Source organism: Pinus tabuliformis, chromosome 6 (genome assembly GCF_031772625.1).
Source record: "Pinus tabuliformis cultivar Carrire ecotype Pingquan chromosome 6, CPIR1, whole genome shotgun sequence".
NCBI classification, from domain to species: Eukaryota; Viridiplantae; Streptophyta; class Pinopsida; order Pinales; family Pinaceae; genus Pinus; species Pinus tabuliformis.
Window position 1 is genome coordinate 669,340,720 of NC_142292.1, and position 19,883 is coordinate 669,360,602.

Genomic DNA, 19,883 nt, shown 5'->3' on the forward strand with positions numbered 1-19,883 from the left:
TTATAACACTGACTGCGGCCCTTAAGAATGCAGCCCTTTCAAAGGTTGCAAAATGAAGCTGATAACATAGGATGTGGGTTGACCCCAACACCAAAGTCTCTAAAATGCTGAGTCACATGACACAATGAAATGGGGACACAATGATACAATCATCTAACATGGGATGCCTAGACCCCACTGAAACACAAATAAGAAACAAATTTTTAGATCATTTACAAAACCTGGAATCCCTTCAAATCTGGTTTTTCTCCTTAACCTGTAGACTATTAGAGTGATTTCATGTGATTGAAGAAGAAAAATGAGAGGAAAAAAATGCATTTTAACTCTGTTTGTGCCTCCCATAGATTCCTTTTTCTAACCAAGGTGTCCAACACATCTGAACACACTCTGGCAGGGTGGCACACATGTTAATGTGTCCAACAAGCGATACATGACACATAATCCTACCCCAGCATCTACTGTATCTCAGTTAAAATGTTGCCCGGAGATTTACAAGCCTGACACTCTATCCATCCAAGAAAACCATGTTAAGCAGTGCCAGTAGCAAAGCAGCACTAAATGAGTATGGGAAGGATTGGTAGTTCAGAGTAATGGATGCAATAGGTAAATCCACTGGAATGAGAGTCAGTCGGCATTGTAATTTGATATCAAAATGATACACAGATCTGCACTCAGAGTTTTTCCTTTAACTAAAACAGAAACACTGGAACACCAATCAAAGCTTCAAATCTGCATAAACAACAATGCTGAATATAAAACTCAGAAGTGCAAACACCACATACCAAGAGATGAAATCAGCCCTGCAAATATATGAAATCTGATATACACAAACAGCAACATTAATGTAGTGGACAGCAAACTTTATCTTCTCATTCACACGAGAAAAATACAAAATTGTTCTCAAGGGACTACAATAGCTTCTCACAAGCCTTGGGCACTCTCCCACACTCCATATATGCAAGAATGAAAACCCTAACTAGTGCATCCACCCTCACCCAGTCAAACTTGACAAGAGGGAAGGGCAGTTACAAAACAACTTGCTCACAATTATTAATAGCTACAAAGGTAGTGCCAAAAAATCTCTCCTAGTGGAGTACCCTACCCATGTAAAGTTTGTCATAACTGTGTCATAACTCTGCAAGGGGAATCTGTCAAAATTTGTCATACTCGTGTAAGTATAATCTGTCATAACTGCCATACATGTAAGGAATCTATCATAAGGGTGTAAGGGAATCTCTCCCACATGGCACAACCATGCTACGAGGAATCCGCTCGAAAGCTGATGTGCCATCCATCATTTAGTGTGCCATCTTCCTGGGAGAACAACTCAGAGCAACTAAAAAATAACACTTCTCCTTTGCAAGGGAGTGCAAGAAAGGTGTTCTACACCAGCCCATAGCTTCTCCCTCAAAATCTTAAACTTCCTCTTTGCTAGAGGTTTTGTCAGAATGTCAGCAACCTGTAAATCAATTGAAACACAGTCAATAACAATCGCTCCTTTCTGTACTATATCTCTCAATGAATGTATCAGATATCTATGTTTGGAGAGGGGAAAATTTTAAGGATGGAAATTTATTTCAATGTATAGGAACCTTCGCGAATCCTACTACTCCTTATATGGAAACTATAAAATTTGTGGTGATATTTTAATTTTTATTTTTAAAAAAGCAAATTTTATAGGATTTTATATCATTTTTATGAAATTTTGGCGATTTTTTAGATAAACAATTTTTATTCTATAGAACTTGGGCTAATCATTTTTAGAAAAATGGAAATTACCGAATTTTTTTTTGGGAAAAAGCATGGAAAATTAGCCCATGGGCAAAATTTACCCATAAATTTTTCACTAGTTTGGAGTAATCATGAAACACTCAATTCTTAGAGAGCCTAATGTAACTCCAACTGTCACAATACAAAACAGTGAGCTCCAACATCTGATCAGTTAACTCTTTAATCAAATGACCTCACAACAAGCAAACTACTATACACTCTACTTCATCTGAACTAAACACAATTGCCAACAACTTCCTGGTTATGATCCCTAATCCCAACCTGAAGCAGTAACCTAAAGTACTCTTCCTCGTGCTTGTATCTCCTGTCCAATCTAAACTTACAAATTCATGTAAGAGTAACTATCCATCTCTCATGTACATCATGCCATAATGAGCTGTACCCTTCAAATATCTAAGCACATGCTTGGCAGCTTTACAATGAGTCTATCAGGGTTCAACCATGAACTGGATCAAGGTATTCACAGCAAAACAAACATCAGGCTCAGTATTTAGAAGATACATAAGTGAACCAAATAATTGCATATAAAAAGATAGATCTACCAAATCAAAACTTGAATTGGCAAATAACTTCGAATTTGGCACTACAGGAGTGACGAAGGTTTGCAGCCTACCATCTCTTCAAAATCTCCATTGTGAACTTCCCTTACCTAAAGCTTCACTTGCACCTTTCCAAACATCTAAACCCAAAAATAATCCATAAGCCTAACGTCCTTCGTGTTATATTTGCTTCCCAACTTTTTATTGCACCATACAGTGAGCTGCTCATAAATACCTATAAGAATTAGATCATCTACGTAAAGAACCAAAACAATCAAATTACATTTATCTTATAAATTATAAAGATTCAGTTATGTTGCAGCCTTAGTGAAGCTCGACTTCTAAGTACTCATCAATCCTTGTGTACCATGCACATGGTGCATGCTTAAGCCCATAAAGGACCTCATCCAAGTTGCACACATGGGTATCTAGCCTATGTACCTCAAAGCCTCTCAGCTGATTATGGATACTTACTCTTCAATCAAGGCATTCAAAAAGCATTCTTTACATACATCTACTATAAAGGCCAAACAAAATTGATGCAGCAGACATGATGACTTCAATAGAAGTATACATTGCAACTGGAGCAAAAGTCTCTTCATGGTTAACTCCTTTCTGGGAGAAACCTCTGGCTATGAATCTGCATTTCTACTTCTCCATACCCCCATCTGTTGTATGCTTAATCTTGAATAGTGATCCAGAATCTAATCTCCCATACAGCACTCATCAAGATGGAGTTATCCTCCTCAACCATGGCATCATGCCATACCTACCCTACATTAGCCTCCTAAAAGCTAGAAGGTTCTGCGTCAATTATAGAAGACATCAGTGGAACATCAGAAGGATATATTCTAGGTGGATGACTTACCCGAAAAGTAGATCTCAGTGCTCCTATTTCCACTGTTTTCTCCAATGTTTGAGTAAGCCATCTTGACTTTTTAGCTGAATATGAGGGTAATAACCCCTGTCCAGTGAACGGGGATCTTCTTGGTCTAAATCTCAGTTGAATGACCATGTTGATCTAAATCTGAGTTTCATTTACCCCCTGGATCAGACATTGGATCAACCACTTTCTCAACTTCCACAATCTCTGATGGAGGCTCCTAAGAACTTGAGACGCATCCATCCTCATCAAAATTTTAAGTACCATCCATCCTCATCAAACTTACATCACTGCTTATGACTGACTTTTGCTATGCTGGAATGCAGATCCGGTCAGCCTTGGATATTTCACTACACCCAACAAAAATACTCTTAATACTTGAGGGTTCAAACTTAGTTCTCTTCTTGTCAAGCATATGAATATAAAAAGGACAACCAAAAACAGGAAAGTGAGATACTAGTGGTTCCTCACCAGCATAGGCTTCTTCTGCTGTCTTGTCCTTTAATGCCCTATGAGAACATCAATTCAGAATGTACACATTTATATTGCACATCTTTGCCCAAAGACACATCGGAAAATCCGAGTCATGGATCATGAGCTTGGCTTTCTATATAGACAAATTCTTCTTCTCTACATCACCATTCTATTGTGGGTTATAAGGCACTATCAGCAGCCTCTTGACTCTTTCTCCCTTGCAATGCATCAAAGTCCTTGGAAGTGTACTCTCCTCCATTGTCAGACCTCAACACTATGATCCTTTTACCTATCTGATTCTTTACAAGAGCTTTAAACTCTTGAAACCAACTTAAGATTCCATCCTCAGTCTCCATAAATAATTGTAAATGGTAGGCCTATGGCCTGTCCATCTCATCAACACAGATCCCCTACAGAAATAAACAAAGTTCTCTATTCTTGGTGCAATTCTGAGTGAAAAAATATCTGCTGTTAATCATCAACAATCATACAAAAATGGCTATGTTTCTGAGATCTGTTTCCAAGCTTGGGCTACTTGCTAACATTGCCAAGACCAACGCTCTAGTGAAAATGCAAAGGCACTTTACCAACCAAACAGAACTCCACAAGCTTCCAGCATTTCTTCCACCTATAAATCAACACATCACTCATGCACATCCAATATAACTTCAGGCAATTAATCAATTAGAAATCTTCCCAAAGAATTAAAAAAGGTTAACTCTCTTCTCTGCCCGTACAAGCATATGTACGTGCTCCAGCAGATTAGCACTCTGTTATTTGAATGTGCCCATTGAAGATGGCCTTGATCGCGATTTCACTGGTTGTATATATCTGGAACAGCACCCAACAATGTCATTGATTCACATGATACAATGAATCTAAATCTATTGACTAAATATCGTGCACTCCCAAATCTGTTAAATAACAAGATTCATGCACAGAATTGGCTATAAGGACTTGCTTGGTTGTAGCAAGCTGTCACTCAAACCATCAAGCCAATATAAATCTGAACCCTTTTCCAATACAACCAGACAATAAAATAACCCCATAGATTGAACCCAAACATATGGCTGTAAGATATGGTACACACAGCAATTAAATCAAAGAGGATCACTAACATCCAGCATACATTCACATGGGGATTTACATTGGACTTTCAAAAAACAGTTCTAGCATCCATATCAATGAACCAACAACATGAGAATGCTGCCCTTGTACAGGTTCCAATTTCATGGTAACAGCGACAGAGCAAGGAAACCATTGGGAATAGATGCCAATCAATGAATCAATTAGCTGTGATATCAATCTGTGGGTGCATCCAGCAATTCAACAAACTCACTCGGAGGAAACCCAGGCAGTGGCCATAGATTCACAGGAGTGCTGTAGAATGTGATTACTCACACCAGCAAACAGAGCTAACGAGAAATAGTGATGTGGGAATGCAAATGAACTGGTTCTGAGACAATTACAATTGGGTATCATTCCAGTGCTGCAATAACTCAATCACTGCGCTGTTATATGTGAATTAAACAGTGCACAGATTATGATTGTCTTTTATACCAGCAATTAATTAACATATTCAAAACCAAGCAAGCACATGGCCATTCATCAACTGCATAGAATTTAAACACCACGAGAAATTTCTAAGTCTGACACATTAGAAATTCCTACTGCGTTATCTAGTTTATTTCACCTACCTGTTTATTCCATTAACAAGTTATTTATACATATAACTACTGAAAATAAACACAAATGCAGCCTTAACTCATATACAGATCAGCAACTAAAATACTAGACAAACACACAAGGGACCCCGTTATTTTTGGACAATTGTCCCCGGAAAAACCCAATGCAGGAAACCAGTGTAGCAGTTCTAAGGGTTTTATTATTATGCAGATTTCTTGAGTACAACTAGGGTGCCGAACTAGCTCACCCAACAGAGATTTTTACACAGCAGTAATACCTCTTCTCGGAGACAAATATTCAGCTTCTCAGCACTAGTCTGCCCCACGAAAATCTTTCTGGCGCTTCCCCAAGGCTCTACGTCAGCCCTGCTAGCCTTTGCGTAGCTCTGGAACCCTTTGCGTCAGCCCTGCTAGCCTCAGCAGCCTTCTGCGTCACCCACGCAGGCCCCTCAACTTTTGCACAGTCTCTAGCTGCCTCTGTGTGGCTCCTGCTACCTCTGCGTAGTTTTGGCTGCCTTTGCATCAGCCTCTTCAGTCACTACGCTGACCCTCAGGCACTATCTTTGCCTCTCTGCTATGTACTCACTGCCCCTCGCTGCAACAGATCACTTGTTCGAATTTTCTCAACAAACCCCACTCTAGAAAATCGAACTGACTGATCAATCTTGGTGTATCTCCAACTGACCCTCAAGCCTCCTCTTATACTTTTCCTGTTGAGTCTTCAACGGCCGAGATTAAGTCTCTAATCAACAGCTAAGATTAGATTTGGCTTGATCCATGTCATTTAGAACATTCTCACTCAATTTTATATTAATACCCATTAATATTTTAATTTTCCTAAGTTTAGACTTAGGAACCCCGTTAAAATATTAATTATTTTAATATTTCTCTAACCCAGTGGAATTTCCCCAAACCATTTCTGGGTCTTGGAGATCTCATGTGTTTTAGCCGTTCCACCAATTTTCATGCCTAGAGCACATTCGATGCTACCACAAATCAACACTCCCTCTTAGCGAGGAATGTGCTCTAGTAATGCTCCACCACTGAACATTACACTAATCCTTCTGCACCGATACCTGTGTTGATGCTTGCCCTGCTGCCCAACATCCACTGCATTGTTGCTTGCTGTACTGCTGCCCATGGCTCTGCCACTGCCACTACTACATCTGTACTGCAGCTCCCTCTCAACATGTTGCATCATGTTGCCCATAGCACTACCACTACTAACTGTTGCACTGCAACTCAGTTACCAAGAAGTAACTGATCTACCCAACTATTGACATCCTTGTTAGTCCGGAAGCCTCCTGATGCTGAAGCTACCTCTGCTGCTATCATGTGCTCCCTCTGTTGCCTTTGCGCTGCTGCAAACACCTTTGTGCCTCTCGCATTGCTGCAACCTCCTCTGCGTCTCTCGCACTATTGCAACCCCCACTGCGCTGCTACAGACCTCTGCACTCTAGCACTACCTTGTCGCTCCATCGCATCTTGCTTCTACTGACATCCGTCATCCTGCTACTGTCATTCGGGGCTCCCGTAGCCGGATATGATCCAAGATTTTGGGTACCTCAAGGATCCTACCCCTACATCTTTTGTAGTCCTCCTAACTACAGCTCGATGTCACCCCACCTCTTCTCTAGAGGTGCATGAGCACTCATGGCACAGTCGTCATCAGTCTCAAATTCTTTCTCCACCTTGGCCGGAACTTCCTTGGAGAAGGAAGCCTCTCCCTTGTTCTTCTTCCTGGGACACTGGGTTGCATAATGATCCAACTCCCCACAATGGAAGCACTTCACCTTGGAGATGTCCTTCTTCTTCCTCTTCCCCTACTGTCCCGCAGATGCCAGAGCCGCATCCTCCTCCTCCTCTTTCTTGATTCGACCTCCCTTGCTGCTACTTCCTGCCTTGGTCAGCTGTCTGATCTCTTCTTGGCGAAGAGCTGCCCACATCTCTTCCCATCTTGGAAGAGTAGCTCTGCCCAAAATACCTTGGACAAATGTCTCCCACTCCTCGAAGACTGCATTCAGGGCGGTCCTCACCATGAACTCCTGATCCGGCATGGCCCTATGGAAGTAAGTTGGTCCCGAATCTCCTGCAATCTGAGGAGGTATAGATCTATCTGCTCCCCCTTCTGCATCTGATATGACCACAGCTGATTCTCCAATAGCATCTTCCGCTGCATGGAAGTGCCCTGATACAATGTCGTCAAAGTATCCCACATCTCCTTTGTTGTGTTCTTTTCGACAATATGTGGTATGACATGATCCTTGACCCCATCAAGGATTATGCACTTTTCCCTCGCCATTGCATCTTCATACTTCTCATTATTAACTGGATCTACTGGGATAGCCACAGTTCTTAAGGCGAAGCCCTTGATGTGATGTCTATCCAGCACTGACAAGATCCTGGCCTTCCAGATGACAAAGTTGGAAGCCCCGTCCAACTTGTCCTAATCCCTCAATTCATTCACTGCCATCTCCACTCTTCTTTTGAACTCCCTCTGAGTCTCGACTTCCCTCCTAGAAGTCCTCCCGCCAATTGTCGAACTGCTCCTCTCCAATCCTCTTTGCAAATGCAACTCGGATCTGGATTTCTTGGCTAGAAATCTGTCAAGGCAGCAATTCCCTCTACCTTGGTTCTGTCTCGTTAGGTACTGTTCTACTCCGACAAAAACAGCACCCCACCAGCTCCACAATTTGCCCATGGCTCCCTAGGCCCTGGCAACTGAAGAAACTAAGCCTTCCAGCTCTGTGCAATCCCGGCAAAGGCTAAATCACTCCTCTAGCCAACTACATCAAGCCTACCTAGCTAAGTAGGATGACGTGGCTCTTCGTGAGCCTCTTCTACCTCTCTCTACCTCTACGTTGGCCCTCTCTCTAGCTCGAAACAATGATGCAGGCCCTTTGCGTCACTCCTCTGCTGCCTTCTGCTTAGGAGCAGCTCTGTCTCTCGGGACAGCTGCTACTGCTGCAAATTTCTGATATTGTTGGTGCCTTCAGTTTTCCTGTGATCTGCAACCCTCTGATACCATGTTGAAATTTCTAAGTCTAACACGTTAGAAATCCCTACTGCATTATCTGGTTTATTTCACCTACTTGTTTATTCCATTAACAAGTTATTTATACATATAAATACTAAAAATAAACACAAATGCAGCCTTAACTCATATACAGATCAGCAACTGAAATACTAGACAAACACATAAGGGACACTGTTATTTTTGGACAATCGTCCCCGGAAAAACCCAATGCGGGAAAACCGGTGCAACAGTTCTGAGGATTTTATTATTATGCAGATTTCTTGAGTACAACTAGGGTGTCGAACTGGCTCACCCAACAAAGATTTTTACACAGTAGTAATACCTCTTCTCGGAGACAGATATTCAACTTCTCAGCACTAGTCTGCCCCACGAAAATCCTTTTGGCCCTTCTCCAAGGCTCTACGTCATCCTTGCTAGCCTCTGCGTAGCTCTAGAACCCTCTGCGTCAGCCTTCTGCCTCTCTATGTCAGCCCTTTGGCCTTCTGCATCACCCACGCAGGCGCCTCAGCCTCTACGCAGTCTCTAGCTACCTATGCGTATCTTTCGCTGCCTCTGCGTCAGCCTCTTCAGTCACTACGCTAACCCTCAGGCACTATCTCTGCCTCTCTACTATGTACTCACTACCCCTCACTGTAACAGATCACTTGTTCGAATTTTCTCAGCAAACCTCGCTCCAAAAAATCGAACTGACTGATCAATCTTGGTGTATCTCCAACTGACCCTCAAGCCTCCTCTTATACTTTTCATGTTGAGTCTTCAACGACCAAGATTAAGTCTCTAATCAACAGCTAAGATTAGATTTGGCTTGATCCATGTCATTTAGGACATTCTCCCCCATTTTTATATTAATACCCATTAATATTTTAATTTTCCTAAGTTTAGACTTAGTAACCCCGTTAAAATATTAATTATTTTAATATCTCTCTAACCGGGTGGAATTTCCCCAAACCATTTATGGGTCTTGGAGATCTCATGTGCTTTAGCCTCTCCACCAATTTTCATGGCTAGAGCACATCTGATGCTACCACAAATCAACACTCCCTCTTAGCAAGGAATGTGCTCTAGTAATGCTCCACCACTGAACATTACACTAATCCTTCCGCACCGGTACCTGCGTTGATGCTTCGCCTGCTGCCCAACATCCACTACATTGTTGCTTCTTGTACTGATGCCCATGGCTCTGCCACTACCACTGCTACATCTGTACTATAGCTCCCTCTCAACACAATGCATCATGCTGCCCATAGCACTACCACTACTAACTACTACACTGCAACTCAGTTACCGAGAAGTAACTGACTAACATCCTTGTCAGTCCAGAAGCCTCCTGATGCTGAAGCTACCTCTGTTGCTATCTTGTGCTCCCTTTGTTGCCTTTGCGCTGCTGCAAACACCTATATGCCTCTCACACTGTTGCAACCTCCTTTGTGCCTCTCGCACTGTTGCAACCCCCACTACATTGTTACAGACCTCTGCACTCTAGCACTGCCTTGTCGCTCCATTGCATATTGCTTCTATCAACATTCGTCATCATGCTACTGCCATTCGAGGCTCCCGTAGCCGAATATGATCCAAGAGTCTGGGTACCTCAAGGATCCTGCCCCTACATCTTCTGTAATCCTCCGGACTACAGCTCGATGTCACCCCACCTCTTCTCTAGAGGTGCATGAGCACTCATGGCACAGTCGTCATCAGCCTCAACTTCTTTCTTCGCCTTAGCTGGAGTTGCCTTGGAGAAGGAAGCCTCTCCCTTGTTCTTCTTCCTGGGACACTAGGTTGCATAATGACCCAGCTCCCCACAATGGAAGCACTTCACCTTGGAGATGTTCGCCTTCTTCCTCTGTTGTCCCGTAGATGCCAGAGTTGCATCCTCCTGCTCCTCTTTCTTGATTCAACCTCCCTTGTTGCTACTTCCCGCCTTGGTCAGCCATCTGATCTCTTCGTGGCGAAGCGCTGCCCACATCTCTTCTCATCCTGGAAGAGTAGCTCTGCCCAAAATGCCTTGGACAAATGCCTCCCACTACTCGGAGACTGCATTTGGGGCGGTCTTCACCATGAACTCCTGATTCGGCATGGCCCCTATGGAAGTAAGTTGGTCCCTAATCTCCTACAATCTGAGGAGGTATAGATCTATTTTCTCCCCCTTCTACATCTAATACGACCGCAGTTGATTCTCCAATAGCATCTTCCTCTGCACGGAAGTTCCCTGATACAATGTCGTCAAAGTATCCCACATCTCCTTTGTCGTGTTCTTTTCGGCAATATGTGGTACGACATGATCCTTGACCCCATCAAGGATTATGCACTTTTCCCTCGCCATTGCATCCTCATACTTCTCATTATTAGCTGGGTCTACTAGGATAGCCACGGTTCTCAAGGCGAAGCCCTTGATGCGATGTCTATCCAGCACTGACAAGATCCTAGCCTTCTAGATGACAAAGTTGGAAGCCCCGTCCAACTTGTCCTGATCCCTCAGTCCGTTCACTGCCATCTCCGCTCTTCTTCTGAACTCCCTCTGAGTCTCGACTTCCCTCCTGGAAGTCCTCCCGCCGACTATCGAACCGCTCCTCTCCAATCCTCTTTGCAGCTGCAACTCGGATCTGGATTTCTTTGCTAGAAATTCGTCAAGGCAGCAACTCCCTCTACATTGGTTCTATCCCGTTAGGTATTGTTTTGCTCCGACAGAAACAGAACCCCACCAACCCCACAATCTGCCCACGGCTCCCTAAGCCCCGGCAATCGAAGAAACTGAGCCTTCCAGCACTATGCAATCTCGGCAAAGGCTGAATCATCATCTGGCCAACTGCGTCAAGCCTACCTGGCTAAGTAGGATGATGTGGCTATTTGTGAGCCTCTTCTGCCTCTGCGCTGGCCCTCTCTTTGGCTCGAAATGATGACGCAGGCCCTCTGCGTCACTCCTCTACTGCCTTCTGCTTAGGAGGAGCTATGTCTCTCGAGACAGCTGCAACTGCTGCAAATTTTTTATATTGTTGGTGCCTTCAGTTTTCCCGTGATCTGCAACCTTCTGATACCATGTTGAAATTTCTAAGTCTGACACGTTAGAAATCCCTACTGCATTATCTGGTTTATTTCACCTACTTGTTTATTCCATTAACAAGTTATTTATACATATAAATACTGAAAATAAACACAAATGTAGCCTTAACTCATATACAGATCAGCAACTGAAATACTAGACAAACACACAAGGGACACCGTTATTTTTGGACAATCGTCCCTGGAAAAACCCAATGCGGGAAAATTGGTGCAACAGTTTTGATGGTTTTATTATTATGCAGATTTCTTGAGTACAACTAAGGTGTCGAACTGGCTCACCCAACAGAGATTTTTACATGACAATAATACCTCTTCTCGGAGACAAATATTCAACTTCTCAGCACTAGTCTGCCCCACAAAAATCCTTTCAGCGCTTCTCCAAGGCTCTGCGTCAGGCCTGCTAGCCTTTGCGTAGCTCTAGAACCCTCTGCATCAGCGTTCTGCCTCTCTACATCAGCCCTCTGGCCTTCTACCTCACCCACGTAGGCCCCTCAGCCTCTGCACAGTCTCTAGCTGCTTCTACGTAGCTCTGGCTGCCTCTGCGTTAGCCTCTTCAGTGACTACGCTGACCCTCAGGCACTATCTCTGCTTCTCTGTTATGTACTCATTGCCCCTCACTGCAACAGATTACTTGTTCGAATTTTCTCAGCAAACCCCACTCCAGAAAATCGAACTGACTAATCAATCTTGGTGTATCTCCAACTGACCCTCAAGCCTCCTCTTATTATTTCCCTGTTGAGTCTTCAACGGCCGAGATTAAGTCTCTAATCAACAGCTAAGATTAGATTTGGCTTGATCCATGTCATTTAGAACATTCTCACCCAGTTTTATATTAATAACCATTAATATTTTAATTTTCTTAAGTTTAGACTTAGGAACCCCATTAAAATATTAATTATTTTAATATCTCTCTAACCGGGTGGAATTTTCCCCAAACCATTTCTGGGTCTTGGAGATCTTTGTGCTTTAGCCTCTCCACCAATTTTCATGGCTACAACACATCCGATGCTACCACAAATCAACACACGAACCAACAAAGAGTGTTTTACCTTGAAAACCCAAATGGAAAAACCAGCATCAATGAGATTTGATTATTGCTTAGAGGATTATTACAAGGTTGACCTATGCACTCTAACATGATATTCGGACACATTCATACACACTAGCAGTCTTGTCTTTTGCAGATGGATTTGGCTCATGGGCGATCTTCTACTCATGCATGGACAGGCTCAATGGCTTCTTCATCCCTCGATCTTCCAACAAGAGTGCCATTTCTTGAGGCTTCTTCATCCCTCTGTCTTCAACCAAGAGTGCCATTTCTTGAAAAACCTCAAGAGTGCCATATGTGATATTGTGCATATTTGTGCTACTTGTAGATGAATACTAAACTATTATGAAGTTTGGAAATGCCATCCTCATCATTAGTATCATCCTTTGCCTCTTGTCTAGCCTTTGCAAATTGCCTCTACCTCTGACCTTTGCAAACTGCCTCTACCTCGATCATCTAGGGACATCAATCAACACCACCCAATTTTGATGAAACTGCCTAATCTAAGCCTTAAAACATAGTTGAGAAAGCCTAACATGCCTAATCAATGATTTTGGTTCTAGAAGGGTACATTTTTGCTAAGGTCAAGACAAAGGAGTTCAACTATCAACATGTTCCACCACCAAGATTGGAGTACATAACGGGCTTAGTGCTTTTGATTAAATTCCAATCACACTCATACATGATAGAATCCAATAATGCTACAATCCCATCAATCCTGAAATTCTAAACACTGTTAAATCTGGTAAATTTTGAATAGGTAAGAAATTTTACTTTCTCCTCCATATGAAGTCCAGTGAATTTGATACTCTTAAACATCCTAAAACAATTAATTACAATCAATGTCACACGGTTAGCCAAGCTTGAACCTTGAGGTTCAAAGTTCAGCAAACCTCAAAACAAATTCGACTTAGCTTTGGTTTAGGTGTTCGGTTCAACCTCATTGTCTCTTAATAAATAAATTTCAACATGCTTCTAAATGGTGACAAAAGGAAATGCAATAAAAATGTGCCCTTCATGACCCATCTAGCGTATATGACTATGGGTTTCTAAATGGAGGTCAAACGAAATGCAATGAAATGTGCTCTCGAATCCCTAGATAGCCATCAAATATTCCCTTCATGACTTGTTTAGTGTATATGACTATGGATTCTTAAATGGTGATTGAACAAAACACAATGAAATGTGTCCTCGAACCTCCATGCAACCGTCAAATGTGCCCTTTGAGCCATCCGACGTATATGACTATAGATGATGTGGCTGTCAAGCTAGATAAGCCACCAAAGTGTATATGACTATGGATTCTTAAATGGTGATTGAACAAAACACAATGAAATGTGTCCTCGAACCTCCATGCAACCGTCAAATGTGCCCTTTGAGCCATCCGATGTATATGACTATAGATGATGTGGCTATCAAGCTAGGTAAGCCACCAATTGCCAATCATCGCCATTGTATTAAGTCACCAATTCTCAATTGCAATTTGAATAAAAGATACATTAAGTTTTCAACTATGCTAATAAATTATAATTACATCTAAATTTTATTATATAAATATAAAATTTATCGCTTAAATTTTGTATATCGACATACAATTATATATTACTTTATATAATAATATACTATTTATAGATTTTTTATATTATTATAAGTACGAATTTTGTCGAAAAAGATATTGCATAAATTATAATTACATCTAAATTTTATTATATAAAAATATAATTTATCACTTAAATTTTGCTATATGGACATAAAATTATATATTACTTTATATAATATATATAATATTATTTATAGATTTTTTATATTATTATAAATATAAATTTTGTCGTAAAAATGAAAAATGTATATTGTCGAACATAATGGCAAACCTCATCTGAACTTTATCAAAAAATTCAAATTTGAATCGAATCTAATCATTGTATGATTGTTGAACCAAACTGCGTGACATAGTTGGTGATATTAAAAATTTAAGTAACATTTCCTTTATCTATCTTTTCTATCCTTTTATTTTAAAAATTTTAAGAATTTAATATTACCATTAATTGTTAAAAAATTTGGTCAAACCTACTCAAAAACCACAACCCACAATCATAGTTCAATGCATCCAAGAAGCACTTAAGGAGCATCCAATGAATGCATGGGAGCATCCTAAAAGCGCCTATGGAGCATGCAAAGACTGCGTTGGGAGTATCCAGGGACAATCCAAGGAGTGCCTAGGGAATGCTCTCCTTGCTCCAAGAGCATCCCAGGAGCGCCACACACCCTACAATATCAAGGAGCCTCACAGGAAGCTCAGAACAAGCTCCCTGGATGCTCCTAATCAGAGCGTGGTTCCAAGGAAGGAGTGGCCCCTCGGGGAACGCTCCTCATAAAATTGTCCTAACCTGCACTGGAGCACTCGACAAAATCTTAAAATTGCTAAGAAAAATCTCAAGAATTGGGCGAAAACAAAAGTTGAAAATGTGGCAAAAAGCAAATTTGGAAATGCAGCAAAAAGGAAGTTAGAAATTGGTAGGGACTTAGCTACACTGCAGCTAAAACACCTAGAAGGAGACCCCTCATCAGAAATTCTTGAAGAACTTTTCCACAAAGAGAGAGAACGTAAGCTGCTAGCATGGGAAGAGGCACAGTGGTGACAAAAAAGTAAAGTAACATGGTTGGCTGAGGGGAGCAAAATTCAAATTCTTTCACAAGGATACCATAAGCTCAAAGAGCAGTAAATACTATCTGGAAGATTAGGAACAGAAAAGGAGAGAACTGCACTACCTTCTTAAATATTGTGGAGGCAGTGATGAGACGCTATAAAGATATGTACATGGACCAAGGGAGGAGAACATCTGAGCAGCCTTTGAAAGCATTGTTGTAACAATCTAGGGTAATTCTGCCCTAGGGTTTCTGTAGCAAATAAATTTCATTATCTAGTACAACCGTTTAATTTAATCCAATTGTTACGTTCTTCAATGATCATTACTATTCCCTTTCAATGTTGCAATAATCTCAACAGAATAACATAACGTTTAACAGTTCAATCCTGATAAACCCAATGGCACAGTTAATCTCAGCAGAGCGATGTACCATTCAATAATATGCTAAACTCAACAGTACAGTGTTAATTACACAATGAATCCATACAACAATACAATTTAAATCAGTAAAACATTTGATCCCTTGCAACAGATACAAGCCACATCTAATAGTGACAGACCAGAGATTAAATTCAACAAACGGAGTACCCTAACCAGTGATCGGATTCGTCCACAGCTAAGAGCCTATCTGAGTTTCGTCGAAACACGCTGCCTCAGGTCTGTACTGGAACTCGGCCTGCATATATCATGTTACTGTCTTTCTATACCAATTCTGAGTCTGCAACGATCTTCGGGCCTTCCTGTTACAGTATTTGAGCTACAAAAGTCTTTGGTGTACAGCAAGGATACTGCACATCTAGTACAGGAGGACTTTTCTCCGCAGGAGATGTATATGGACTGTACAGAATGCCACAAATTCAGCTTTGGAGGCTTTCCTTTAGCCTCAGAAATCGGATTACCTGCCCAGATCCTAATTTCAGTGCCACAGATCTTGTCCTTCAATTCATAGAAAACCTCGGCTGCCTTAGGAAATTATGCCACAGAATATTCGACCTGGTCAGAAATTGGGCATTCACAATTTCGTTCAGCCTTTAAGAGATCTAGTGTGCCTTGCTACCATACGTCACTGCTTCCTGTATGAAGAAACCCTGTGCCAGAACAACTTCAAGAATAAAAGAGAAAAACTTGCTGCCTCCCAAATGATGTTCCTGTGCCAAACAAGGATCAAGAACCAACTAATTTTGTTGCTTCTCCAGATAGTTTTCCTGTGCCAGAACAGAGAGGAGATAGAATGGTGTGTTGAGAAATCTACGGGCAGCAAATTAGGTGATTTCTCACACTTTGATAACTGCTTGTGATATATTTTACTTATCTTAATTAGCTTCTTCTTTAACTTAATTATAATTAGTGTTCTTATCATCAAACAGCTACCAAACCATAAAGAACAATATGACAAGAGGACACGAAATATAGGCGATCAACCAGGGCCAAAACCTCTCCTTCTTGAGAGGAAAACTCCCAAGAATTCTTCTCTTCTTATAGAATCTTCAAATGATGAATTCCAAGACCTAAGACCCTTGACCAAGACCCCTCCAAGACCAAGTCAAACCTTTCCTCCTTGATGAGCTTTCCTTCCAGCAACTTCTGCAATTTCGACCCCCAGAAAATTCTTCTGCAACTTCGACCTCCAGCAGTTTCTTCTGCAGAAACCCTAGGTGGCATGTGTGAGAGAATGATAGTGATTTTGTCCTCCTTCGCTTGAGATGAATCCTTCTCCTTATCAACTCAGCTTGCAAGGGAGACTTCCTTTGACCCAAAACTCGGCTCTCTTTGAGTGACTACAATTCGGTACTTGCTGCTGCAGAAGGATGCCCTAATACACTTTGCACATGAGAGAAAGATGGCCCAGAAACACTCCCAAAGACTCTATTTCTTCTGCTGACTTTCACCTCTTCTTCCTCGCTCCTAGGTCTCTTCTTATCTTGATCAAACTTCTTAGTTGCTGAATCAATGTGTCCTTGAATGAGGCCGAGTGCTCCTATATATAGGCTTCCTTGAGTCCTCTAATAGGCCGACATGTCCTTCTAGATAGGCCGACTTGCTCCTTTGAAGTCTGACTTGATCTTTGCATTATGATGAGGTCTTGGAGGGTCTTTTGACTCAAATAAATTTTCTTTACAATATGTAACATGCCCAAAAGGGTCTTCCATACGTGACAATGACTCTTATGACTTTATAACAAACCTAGAAGCACTCAACAGGTGTTTGACCTATAAATCAAATAACCTTGAGCATCAAACCCATGCCTCAAGAATAACAATAATAATTTTATTTTTCTCTTTTTCATCAAATACATAAAATCATGATTACATATGTCATTATGAAGACCGAACCTAGTTACATATTTCAACATGGTATCAACTAGGGTGGAATCTTTCACCACCGAAATTGACAAGGAGAAAGGGGTCTTAAAACCCTCAAAGCTAATGCTCAAGAAACAAATTAATTGATCCACACTTCATGATCTTAACCCTTTTCTATTTATAGATTTTCCATGGGCTCCAACAATGTGAGAAATTGTGTGCAACCCTAATTTGGCCCCAGCCGACCCAATTTTTGCCCAATGTTGCCCCAACATAGGAAAAGTTGGGTTTTTACCCCTTTAACAAGACTATAGCCTACGGGGTTGGATAGGCTATTACGCCATCCATAAGCCCTCAATTTAAAGAGGACATTACAGTCCCCCCTACCCAAAAAAATTTCCCTCAAGCAATTGCAAATTTGGGTGCTGTAAAATTTGTTCTCCTTCCCAGGTGACGTCCTCCTCTGGTAAATTCTTCCATTTAATAAGGTATTCTAGAATTACTCGTCTTCTTAACTTTTTTTCTCGTACAGCCATGATTGTTTCTAGAATCAATTCTAGTTGTCCCTCTTCGTCTAATGGTGGCAATTCGATAGAGGTGGTGACCTACTATCCCACAGCGTTCTTGAGACATGACACATGGAAGATGTTATGGATTTTGCTGTCGCTCGGCAATTCTAACTCATACACCACTTCGCCAATCCTTCGGAGAACTTTGTAAGGTCCATAAAACCTTGGTTTCATCTTTTCTACACCGCTTTTCTTAAGTGTAGATTATCTATAGGGCTGAGTGTAGATTATCTATAGCTCTGCAATCTCAAGAAAACGAGGTCTCCTACCTCAAAACTACGTTCTATTCGATGTTGGTTTGCGTACATCTTTTGCCGATTTTGAGCAGCCTGCATGTTTTCCTTGAGTACCCTGAGAATGTCCTGACTCTCCTGTATCCAGTCTTTAGCAATGGGTGCCTTGTTGTCTCCAAAAATCTTGTCGATAAAGGATGGTGCATCATATCCATATAGCACTCTAAAAGGTGTCATCCCAATGGATAAATGATGAGTGGTGTTGTAGCAATGCTCCCCAAGGTACAACCATTTGATCCATGCTTTTTGCTGACTCATCACATAATTACGCAAGTACCCTTCAATCCACTTATTCACAATTTTTGTCTGCCCATCTGTTTGTGGGTGATAACTAGTGCTAGGGGTTAATTTTGTCCCCACTAGCCTAAAGAGCTCCTGCCAGAATGCACCCATAAACCTGTTGTCTCGATCACTGACTATATTTTTAGGTAGTCCATGGAGTCTGAAGACTTCTTTGAAGAAGAGTTATGCTACTTGTTTGGTCGAATAGTCAGCTGAGATTGCAAAGAAGTGCGCGAATTTCATCAATTTGTTCACCACGGTATAGATACAATCTTTGCCTTGCGTTTTGGGTAGCCTTGTGATGAAGTCCATTGAGATGCTCTCCCATTTTTGTTCTAGAATTGGTAGAGGTTGGAGAAGACCTGCAGGATGTGTACGTTCGACCTTGTTTTGTTGGCATGTCATGCATTCCCTGACGTATTTCATCACATTATCCTTGAGACCTTTCCATGAAAACTATTCCCTAATCTGTCGATAGGTTTTGAAGAACCCCCGGTGTCCAACTAATAGGATGTCATGCGTAACCTTCAAAATCTTCTCCTTGAGTATGGATCCGGGAACCAAGTAAAGCCTATCTTTATAATAAATAATATCATTGACTATTTTGTACTTGTCATCCTGTATGAGTCACTCGATTAGTGCATAGGCAAATTGATCTTTGGCGTATTCTGCCAAGAGGTGAGCCTTCAAGTCTTCTGTAAGTTCCATGAGGGAACATGTTATCGATTTCCTGGAGAGTGCATCGGCCACGATATTCTTCTTTCCCTTCACATACTCAATATCAAAATCATAAGCTTGGACTTTACTTAACCATTTATGTTGTCATTCATTCAAGTCCTTTCGTTCCAAGAAAGGGCACAGGTTGTTGTGACTTGTCCTGAATACGAACTTGTTCCCCAACAAATATTGTCTAAATTTTGCCAAGGCATGCATGATAGCCAGCATCTCCTTATCATATATGGAGTAAAATCTCTATATATCCTGGAGCTTCCAACTTTCAAATGAAAATAGGATGGCCCTTTTGCATTAAGACAACCCCTATTCCTTCTCCTGATGCATCACATTCTAATACAAAGGATTGACTAAACTCAGGGAGGGTCAAGACTGGACATGAACTCGTTACTTCTTTGAGCTTGTTGAACGTTTTGTCTGATTCTTCTATCCACTTGAATGCTCCCTTCTTTGTCAACTTTGTTAACGGTGCACTTAATTGGGAAAACCCTTTGACAAATCACCAATAATAGCGGCGAATCCTGAAAAATCCTCGTAGCTCA

General features: G+C 41.4%; 1 protein-coding gene across 1 annotated transcript in view; it reads right to left on the minus strand.

Annotated features, from left to right (window-relative positions):
- Positions 1-1,076: 1,076 nt before the first annotated feature.
- Positions 1,077-19,883, minus strand: part of LOC149260401 (protein WHAT'S THIS FACTOR 1 homolog, chloroplastic-like) — a 36,722-nt gene continuing 17,915 nt past the window's right edge. Inside the window, exon 2 of the mRNA XM_089379997.1 lies at positions 1,077-1,459. Within this exon, the coding sequence (XP_089236123.1) occupies positions 1,444-1,459 (16 nt within the window). The 3' untranslated portion in view covers positions 1,077-1,443. The remainder of the gene's footprint in view (positions 1,460-19,883) is intronic.